A 10,741-nucleotide genomic window follows, 5' to 3' on the forward strand; every position below is an offset into this window, starting at 1 on the left:
ACACCTGTGAGGTGGGATGGATTATCTCAATATAGCAGATGTGCCCACTACCACACATTTGGACTGATTTGTGACCACTGTTTAGGAGGGATGGTTATATTGTGTATCTGGAATGAATTTTAGGTCTCTACGTCCATCCCATGGGGAATGGGAGCAGTAACAAAGGTGTTGCGTTTATATTTTTGTTGAGTGTATAAATGCCCTTAAGCTAAACATAATGTTTATTATAGACAAACTGAAAGAATCACAAAGGTTCAATAATAAAGACGAGACTCTGTACTCTCAGGATTTAGATTAGGCAAGCTGTTCCTCCCAATCACATCCCTCCAGTAGTCACTGTCTTCACACCAAAGTCCCCCAGTTTGACAATGGATGCCCCAGACCACTTTGATCTTGTAGTAGAAAATGAAAAACAGGAACTTTTCTGTCATTTAATTGTTTATTGCTTAATTACTTTGTGTAGTATGAATGGCCATAGGGTGAATTTTTATCAGTAGGAAATGCTGTGAAACCTAGCAGATCAAACATGTTAAGAAATATTATTATTATTATTATTAATGCTCAATACTGAACTGAGACTTATTTTTATGCATTTACTACTAAGCTTAAATCCAAGCTCTCCCATCTATCCTGCTCTCAAACGCTTGCTGTTTTAGTCAGATGTAGTCCAGTTTATTGTCCAGTGAGCAGACCACACAGTGGGAATTTAGGGACTGCTGCATCTTTGTTTTTACAGAGATGCAGCATGCAGCATTTTACAGAAGCATGGCTCAGTGACAGAGCTCCAGACACCACCATTCAGCTACACAGGCTCATTTCATTTCGTGCAGACAGAAATGCAGCTCTGTGCGGTAAGACTCCTGGTGGTGGCTTGTGTGTCTACATAAACTTGGAATGGTGCAAGAACTCTGTGCTTGTTTCTTACTACTGCTCTTTGTTGGTAGAGTTTAGGACTGTTAGATGCAGACCTTTTTAACTTTCCTCGGGAATTCACTGCGGTGTTCATTACAGCAGTGTAAATGCCACCCAGCACTAACGCTAAGGGGGCGATCAGCGAGCTGCAGAACTCACACCCGATGGACTGTTTATTATCGCCAGAGATTTCAACCACTCAAATCTCAAGTCACTGCTTCTGAAATTGCATCAACACGTGGACTTTGCGGTGAGGGGAAAAAATGGGCTGGATCTTGTTTATACAAACATTTCAGCATGTAGAGAGCAAAGTCTTGCCCCCACCTCAGATACTCAGACCACTTGTCATGCTATTTCCAGCATGCAGACCGCTCGTCAGACGCTGGAAACCAGTTCTGAACAGATGAAACTTGGCCCACAGGAGCTCTCTCTGCTTTTCAGGACTGTTTTGAGCACAGTGACTGGAACATGTTCAGGGAAGCTCTATGAAATGGCGACTGCACCAACTTGAAGGAGAACACATCATCTGTGTGCTCAGCCCAATGCTGTTCACTCTACTGACTCACGACTGTGCAGCGATGCACAGTTCAAACCACATCATCAAGTTCACCAATGACATGACTGTGGTGGGTCTCATCAGCAAGAATGACGAGTCAGCATACAGAAAGGAGGTGCAGCAGCTAACGGACTGGTGTAGAGTCAACAACCTGTCTCTGAATGTGGACAAAAGAGATAATTGTTGACTTTAGGAGAGCATGGAGAGATCACTGTCCACTGAACATCGATGGATCCTCTGTGGAGGTCGTCAAGAGCACCAAATTCCTTGGTGTCCACCTGGCGGAGAACCTCTCCTGGTCCCTCAACACCAGCTCCATGACTAAGAAGGCACAACAGCATCTCTACTTCTTGCAGAAGCTGAGAAAAGCCCATCTCCCTCCATCCATTCTCACTATGTTCTACAGAGGGACTATCGAGAGCATCCTGAGCAGCTGCATCACTGTCTGGTATGGTAACTGCACCGTATCCGATCGCAATACCCTACAACAGACAGTGAGAACAGCTGAGAAGATCGTTGGAGCCTCTCTTCCCTCCATCACAGACACTTATGGCACCCACTGCATCTGCAAAGCCACCAGCATTGTGGAGGACCCCACATACCCCTCACATACACTCTTCATCTTTCTGCCTTCAGGCAAGAGGTACCGGACCATTCGGGCCCTCACTGCCAGACTGTGAAACAGTTTCTTTCCCCAAGCCGCCAGACTCCTGAACACTCAGTGACTGGACCGACACACACACACCTTCATACACCAAGTTACTTTTTGCACATTTCTATTGCACTATTGTGTCAGCACTGTCTTGTCTCTGTATTGTTCTGTTCTGTCTACTGTTGCACTGTCTTTGTTTTGTTTTTGTGCAATCTTTGCACATTGCACTTTATGTTATCCTGTGTTGATATGTAGCACCATGGTCTTGGAGTAACTTTGTCTCTGTACTATACCACTATACATGGTTGGAATGACAATAAAGCCACTTGACTTAACTTAATGGGAGAACATACATGAAGTTTAAGCCTTGGACAAGTTTGAAATCTTATGTCCTCCACAATAAAAGTGGCTGAAAATAAACACCGGTATCACTTCATCCAGTTCCTAATTTTAAAATTCTGCACTCCGCTTTGCAGTCTCATTGAGCTGCAGCCAGATGCTGCTCATTTTACATTTTTCGCTCAGTTCTCCACTTTTTTCCTGACATGCTTGCATTTAAATCCGGCTCCCCGTCTCTTTGTGCACCTGGCCTGTACCACTGCACTTGTTGTCTTCGGAAGGTCTGCCTTGGCATATGAAATTATCTCGTGGGCCGGATATGATTGTATCACAGATAAAGCAGGTCAAGTTAGGGCTGCACGATTAATGGTTAGAAAATCGCAATCTCGATTCATACTTATGTGCGATCTCATTTTCAAATGACAACGATTTAAAAAAAAAAAAAGAAAAAAAAAAGGAAAAAATGACGACGACGATTGTACCGCATTTTGGTCCGGGACGTACTCTGCATGAAAACAAGCGCTCACTCTTCCTGCTCAACAAATGACAAGGGCGGAGCCTTATACCACGTGATACAGAAGCTGTGCCGTGTGAGGCTAAAATTAGCAGGGAAAAAACAACAGAGGGATGACGAGGGATGACGAGAAAGTGACAGGAGAAAATCCGTCCCGGTCAACCACCCAAACACCAATAACGGGAACCTTATACAGCGCTTCCCTATACACGTCGAACTCAAAGAAATTACGGAGGCTATCACTTATCATCTGACCAAAGATATGGATCCCATCAACACTGTGCAAAACGAGGGATTTAGGAAAATGATCAACACCCTAGACAAACGCTACACAGTGCCGTCCCGCAACTATTTTTCTATTGTTGCACTACCTGCTCTACAAGGAGTGCAGAATTATTAGGCAAGTTGTATTTTTGAGGAATAATTTTATTATTGAACAACAACCATGTTCTCAATGAACCCAAAAAACTCATTAATATCAAAGCTGAATGTTTTTGGAAGTAGTTTTTAGTTTGTTTTTAGTTTTAGCTATTTTAGGGGGATATCTGTGTGTGCAGGTGACTATTACTGTGCATAATTATTAGGCAATTTCTTAGGATATTTCTTGGCCCAGTCTTGACGTTTCAGCTTGTGTGTCTTGTTCAGTGGTGGTCGTCTTTCAGCCTTTCTTACCTTGGCCATGTCTCTGAGTATTGCACACCTTGTGCTTTTGGGCACTCCAGTGATGTTGCAGCTCTGAAATATGGCCAAACTGGTGGCAAGTGGCATCTTGGCAGCTGCACGCTTGACTTTTCTCAGTTCATGGGCAGTTATTTTGCGCCTTGGTTTTTCCACACGCTTCTTGTGACCCTGTTGACTATTTTGAATAAAACGCTTGATTGTTCGATGATCACGCTTCAGAAGCTTTGCAATTTTGAGACTGCTGCATCCCTCTGCAAGATATCTCACTATTTTTGACTTTTCTGAGCCTGTCAAGTCCTTCTTTTGACCCATTTTGCCAAAGGAAAGGACGTTGCCTAATAATTATGCACACCTGATATAGGGTGTTGATGTCATTAGACCACACCCCTTCTCATTACAGAGATGCACATCACCTAATATGCTTAATTGGTAGTAGGCTTTCGAGCCTATACAGCTTGGAGTAAGACAACATGCATGAAGAGGATGATGTGGACAAAATACTCATTTGCCTAATAATTCTGTACTCCCTGTATACACGCAGTGTCGAGCAATGGTGGAGACGGAATTTCAAGCAGTACAACATTTTGCGGCAACAACAAAACGTGAGACATTTGTTGTTTTTATGAGCATTTATTGTTTTTATGTTCAGTCTCAACTGTTACGAAGTTGATGTGCAGTTAATAAGTGCAATAAATATGTATACTGGAAAAGAAAATCGTGAGAGAATCGTGATCTCAATTCTAAGCCAAAAAAATCGTGATTCTCATGGCAGATACATTTTTTTTGGTTGTGCAAAGATCTTGTAGAAGTTCCTCTTAGTGCTGCTTAGTGCTTGTTTAATCTTTAGACCATTGAAAATGTAGTAAGTCTAATAGCTTTTCCAGGAACAAAAAAACATGAAAGTTAAGTTGGAAACTGAAACAACCCATGTAGCATTTACCATATAGGTCTATAAATGGACAACATCTCAAGCTCTTCAGTGTAGGTTCAAGTATAAGTCAAGTGTATTTGAAGTATAGTATGGTCAAGTGTATGCTTTTTAAGCAAAAGCCTAATTACATGTACCTAAAACACAACTGTGTAAATATTAAACATGCTCTGGTCTCTGCACTTGAGGGTGCAAGAGAGCAATGCAATAAAATTCCCTCGATCACATATTAATGCTGCAATTACAACATGATGACGATTGATGTAATACTTGGTTTGACAGTAATGATCCAAATATGAAAATGACCAAAGCCTGTAACGACTTTGCATCTCTGGATCATGGTAGACTCTTCCATGATGGTAAAACTGCATGCAAATAATGTAATTGTGCTTTGTTTATGTCCATGAATTACATACCTACAAAGAATCCCAGATGTTTCATGTATGAGGAAGTTTTTATCCTTTTATAATTTGGACTGAATAAAAAATAGTGAGTGAATAAAAAACAGCAAAGAATGAAAAGGTATGCAGAGATTTAACAGATCATGTAGCACCTGAATGAAGCATCCACTTTGTCCTCTTTCCATGTTACTTCTATGAAGAGAAAACTTTGCTGATATTTCTTTAATTGCTACAGTCTTGTTACTTTGTAATTGTACAGTTTTACTAACCAAAGTTTTCTGCTCCTCCCACGTAGCTCACTGCGACACTGCTTTCATCAAAGCTCTGTATCTAGAATGAGATATGAAATATAATGTGTATGATTAGTAAAACTCACAGGAAGTCAACACAGAAGGAAAAATATTAGATATACAGGGTGGGCCATTTATATGGATACACCGTAATAACATGGGAATGGTTGGTGATGTTAAAGTCCTGTTTGTGGCACATTAGTAGATGCGAGGGGGCAAACTCCTCAAGGTGGGTGGTGACCATGGTGGCCATTTAGAAGTCGGCCATCTTGGATACAATAGGAAGAGGGCCATGTGACACATCAAACTTATTGGTAATGTCACAAGAAAAACAATGGTGTGAAAAACCTAATTAAATTGCACAACACATTTTTAAGCAATTATTTAAAAAAATACCAGATGTAGCATAAATGATACAAATGAAATATATGGAAATTAATATGTAATTAATTTTGTAAACAAAATTGTTCACTAAACTCTCTATTTTAAAAAACTGTCCATTGTGTTCATATTTCAGGTTTTAAGAGCTTCTCTGTTCTATAACAGACTTCAACTTGCCTCCTCCATTTCAAACGATTCCCTGATCTGTCCTTGGCTCTTCTTCCTCTGTAAGAAAGATTTAGCTGCCAAGGGGTGACCTTCTCTCAGGGGTGCAGATTTGAGCGCTCCCTCCTGGGATAGTAAATAAACCAAGGGATGTTGGGATTGAAGGTCCGGATCATTTCCTTGTTCCTCTGCCAAAGTACTCAGAGACGCAGTCTCTAGAGAGCCTGGTTTAACTCTCTTTAAGCAGACGTTTTTGTCTCTAGGGCTGGATGTGGGTTGCTGTGACTCAGATGCAGGATCACAGTTGGCAGCAGGTATATTCAGGCCATGGGTTTTATTCCTGTGTATTTGGCCAAGTGACTTTTTTGATGCTCGTCTGAACAGCATGCCCATGCGCCTTCTCCTCTCCTGGGCCTCAGGAGGCAGGTCTTTTCCTTGTGTTGCTTTCAGTGGAGAGGAGGAAGATCCTATAAAGCTGGAGAATGCTGTAGTGACCTGCTGTAGAACCTCAAGTTGTCTAAACCGATCTGAGATAGGAAGAAAAAAAAACAAAGTCTTGTTTTCAGAAATATGGACTTGATTATACAACGTACAGCATCACGAAAACAATGTCTCTCCATTGTTTTTGTATTTGTACAAAGCACAGATTTAGTATTCCTTGTGTGTGCTGAAGTCTGATGCCTTCAAAATACTTTTGAAAACAGGCTTTTGTTTGTTTTTTCACTTCTATCAACAATCTGAGTTTGATGGGGGCTTGACTGTGAACCAGATCTCATCAGCCTCCATTAGTGTGGACCTCACTGATGACAGTATGAAAGCAAATACTTGTCACCAGATGTCAATATTTTATATAAGAAACAAGGAATCAGTTGGACTCACTGCTGACGTCTGGGTTCTCCAGGTCCAGACGGTTTTTCTGAGCCTCTAGAAACACTTGGAGATTTATTCCTCTTGCATGAGACTGATAATTAATGAATCGTGCCGGAATGCGTCCAGAGAGGTCAGGCTCATCACAGCCAAAGCCCAGGTCCAAGAGAATCTCTTCTGGGTCGTCGTTCCATAGGTTAAGTACATCCATCACACTGCAAGTATGAGAAGGTATAATTGCTCAGAACCGATTCAAATAGTTCCAGTTGTATAGTTCTTTTGTGTGTCGGTCAGTGTTTAACCTGAGTGGTCCAGAGTGACCTGAAGTTGCTGAGCTAAAGCTGTTCCACCTACTAAGGGCTGGACCTGAGCTGCTCCACCTGTATGATACAATCAAAGCACGAGGTTTTATTTGATTTAATGCATTTATATATAAATCGAGGATACTTAACAGTATTTTAAAATATTAGATTTGAACTTATAAACTAGTTTCATGATTTCAATTTGCCATGAAACGGCTGTGTGCAGGCAGTAGAGTCCCAAACGCAAACTGACTGAGGCAGAAACGCAGCTTTATTTGCGGACACAAGGAAGTACGAAACTAAACTAGACTGGGTAGCTCTAAGAAATAATGCCTACGAGGAAACACTGGGACCACACAGCATGAGGGAGGGCACGACACAGGACTGAGGGAAGCGCTTACCTTTTTATCTCGTATCTCCTTCTATATATGTGCGCATGCAACCCAAACCAGAAATCCCATTATATTCTTTAAAGGCTCAAACGCTATGATAGATACCTACATTTAGTGTTATTTTATTTATTATGCTTATTTGTAAACATTCAAGTTACATTAGAGTACAGTGTTTGGGTATTTCAACCATATTAGATCTGATATTTTAAGCTGCCAAAAGCACACAATCTTTCCAGACCTGCTAATCAGGACTAAAAAAAGAGAAAGAAAAGAGAAAAGACACGTTTAATTGTGCACTCACATCTTCTGCTGGTCTTTGGTGATCACTGCCCGACTGAGCCTGTTGTCTTTGACCCCTTTGCTCTTGGCTGATTCATATTTATTGTACAGCTGTCAAGCATCCTAATAGCTTTTCCATGATCCTTTTACTTTCTATGCAAACTATGTGCTTTGCAGAGGGGGAGCGCGAGCTCATTTGCCTAGTAAATATTACTTGTAGTTGTGCAACTATATTTGTAGTTTTAGGCGCTGGTATCACTGTAACATGTTTTATTAATTCTAATGAAGCACAGTTTTGAAGTGGCACTCACTCACCACTTAGCTCTGCTTAATATAAGGATGTGTAATATCTTATAGTCTGCTTCAACTGAAAGTTATGTAATATGTGTTTGTAGCAGCCTCTCCCTGGCGCTGAGTTAAACCCTGAAAGTCTTTGCTTCTTTTTTTTAATTTAATAGTTTTATAGTTTTTAGCAGGTTATAGATCCATCCATCCATTCTCCTTGTCAGGGCTGAGGGGGGCTGGAGCCTGTCCCAGCTAGCATTGGGCGAGAGGCGGGGTACACACAGCGAGACAGATAACCATGCACACCTATGGGCAATTTAGATTCAACACTGCATGTCTTTGGACTGTGGAAGACCCACACATGGGGGGAACATGCAAACTCCACACAGAAACAGCCGGACTCAGAGCCTTCTTGCTGTGAGGCAGCAGAGCTAATTACCATGCCACCATGTCGGTTACAGTCAGATTTGGAAACTCCTCTGAACTATAATAAACATCTTACTGTTGCTATTGTGCACCCTAACATATTGTTCATTGAGAAATTCAATGTTGGCACATACCTCGATTAATTCCCACCTTAAATTTCACCATATTAAATTTGATCCAACCTCTAAAAGCATCATCAATAGTTAGTCCTTGATTTAAAACGACCAGCACTTTCATATTCAAACCACCTTCACTGAAAACAACTAACTCATCCGTCTATGCTGGTTGATTATGAGCTATTCTTCTGTAAATACATTTAAGTGGAGCTCTGTGCTGTGTCACAACAGACTCCCTCTGTACTGCTGTCTGTGTGATTCTGTATGACTGACAGAAACATGGTGAAGAAGAGCGATCTCCTTACCGCAGAAACTCCTGGACCGTCTTCACTCCTTGTTTGGCGTATAAAGACGCTGCAGGGAAGAAAGGTCGTGTTAGCCAAACAGCAAAGCAAATGGAGCATGTGGAGCTATAATGACAGAAACACAGACAGAAACATCAGGAAGGCAGAAACAACACATTTGCTGCTCGTTGAAAGTCGGTACAACCTGTAAAGGTCTGCTGTCAAAGTCCCTGAGCTATATTAGGAAAGTGTTTCTCTGTCCCTCACCGTCCCACCCTTTTTTCTTCTGGAGGATGTTTAAGCTTTGGCACTTGCCCCTGCCTCCCTCTCCCAGACTGGGAGTCCAGAAACAGTCATTTCCATGTGTGTGCTTTGTTGTAATGCTCAGGCCAAAGGTGGTCTGTAGCTCTGTGATCATTATGTCCTCAGCTTCGTTGCTTTGAAGCCTCAGTAAACCCGTTCATGGTGATTTTATGAGCTTAGTTGTTTGTTTAATGTTATACTGAATAAACCATGTTGATGATGATAATTATACGAGTAAGCCAACTTCCTGACCTTTGATTGACAGGTCATCAGCAAATGAGCCGCAGACCAAGACAGCAGTGCAAACACACATAGTAAAAAGAAAGTACAGGACATGGGTTTAAAAATCAGTGTGTAATAGAAAACCATGTGTGCAGTCTTACCTCAGATGGGCAACAACACGCTACATATTCCACCGTGTCATTGTTTATCTAACACACATGAAGCCAAAAAGCAGTGTGTGAAAAAAGTCAATACATGATGATGATGATGTCATTCCTATAGCTTCTCTCAGGTTTCCTCATTTTAAGACTTGGCAGCGAATATTAATTAATAATTATATCCTGGTACATCAAATGTCAGATTGGTTTGTGATGACTGTAGTTCATGTTTGTGACTAAACTTGAAAACGGTGAAATCTGTACTCGAAGAAGTCTGTCCTGATTTCTATGAGCTAAACACTGAGATAGTTGTGGTGAAGTGTCAACACAGCAACTATGTCCTCAGTATAAATACACAAGATATTCTGGCAACTTTCTGCTGGTGTTGAAAGATATACACTGAAAGATTAAGCAGTGACTTATTTTCCTAAACTGCGAGCTCTGTTTGCTTGTAAGGAATCCCTGCTGATGATGTTGCCTTACAAGTCCAGGAAATGACACTATTTACCTTCTACACCCAGCGCCAAGTCATCGTCACTGCTGGGGTTCCTCTGCAGAGGCCCTAAAGGGAAGATACAGCATTGTGAGAACCAGAAAATACTACGGCAGTGTGCATCAACAGTGTCAGGGCCTGTGCAAGATTTACAGACAATCCCAAGAGAAAGTGCTATACAAGCATCCACTTTGGCTTCCTCCCACAGTCCAAAGACATGTAAGGTTAACTGGTGATTTTAATTGGCCATTAATGGGAGGTAGATTAGGTGTTTACAGTAAGAATGTCTTTGATGGTCATTTAGACATTTAGAAAAGTGCAAAAAGTGTAAATGCAGTTTCCATTTTCTGTTTCAGCCAAAGCAGATACACTTAGATGAAAGTATGCCGTTTCACTGACTGGAACATGAAATCACAAAAATGTCTACATCTCTACAGTAAGCATTTTACAGGGCCAGGTCAAAATGGAAAGAATCTTACAATTATATGTTTTCCATGTGGCACTATGAATCACATCATTATTTCTGTCAAGCTCAAAGGTTCATTTTTCCTCCTGAATATTGAGGGTTAATTGTCATTTAAATGTAACTTTTGTTTGAAATTGAACATGGTCTATGTAAGTGTACCGTACAACTGAAACTATGTTGCAGTCATCAGGCATAACATCATGACCATGTGCCTAATATTGGGTTGGTCCCCCTTCAGCTACACAGACCTGACCCAGTGAGGCATGGACTGACCCCTGAAGGTGTGCGGAGGTTAGTGATGGGATTTCCGGCTCTTTTTAGAGAACCGG

At 41.3% G+C, this 10,741-nt stretch overlaps 1 protein-coding gene across 1 annotated transcript in view; it reads right to left on the reverse strand.

The window, feature by feature from the left end:
- The window catches only part of itprid1 (ITPR interacting domain containing 1), a 30,659-nt gene that overhangs the window by 11,956 nt on the left and 7,962 nt on the right, over positions 1 to 10,741 (reverse strand). The window contains exons 5-10 of the mRNA XM_013915827.1: positions 9,962 to 10,015; positions 8,792 to 8,840; positions 6,989 to 7,066; positions 6,699 to 6,901; positions 5,832 to 6,346; positions 5,253 to 5,313 (exon numbers count right to left, since the gene is read on the reverse strand). Coding sequence (XP_013771281.1) covers positions 5,253 to 5,313; positions 5,832 to 6,346; positions 6,699 to 6,901; positions 6,989 to 7,066; positions 8,792 to 8,840; positions 9,962 to 10,015 — 960 coding nt within the window. The remainder of the gene's footprint in view (positions 1 to 5,252; positions 5,314 to 5,831; positions 6,347 to 6,698; positions 6,902 to 6,988; positions 7,067 to 8,791; positions 8,841 to 9,961; positions 10,016 to 10,741) is intronic.

The sequence above is a fragment of the Pundamilia nyererei genome, unplaced genomic scaffold, assembly GCF_000239375.1.
Source record: "Pundamilia nyererei isolate P.nyererei 1_Seehausen unplaced genomic scaffold, PunNye1.0 scaffold00373, whole genome shotgun sequence".
NCBI classification, from domain to species: domain Eukaryota; kingdom Metazoa; phylum Chordata; class Actinopteri; order Cichliformes; family Cichlidae; genus Pundamilia; species Pundamilia nyererei.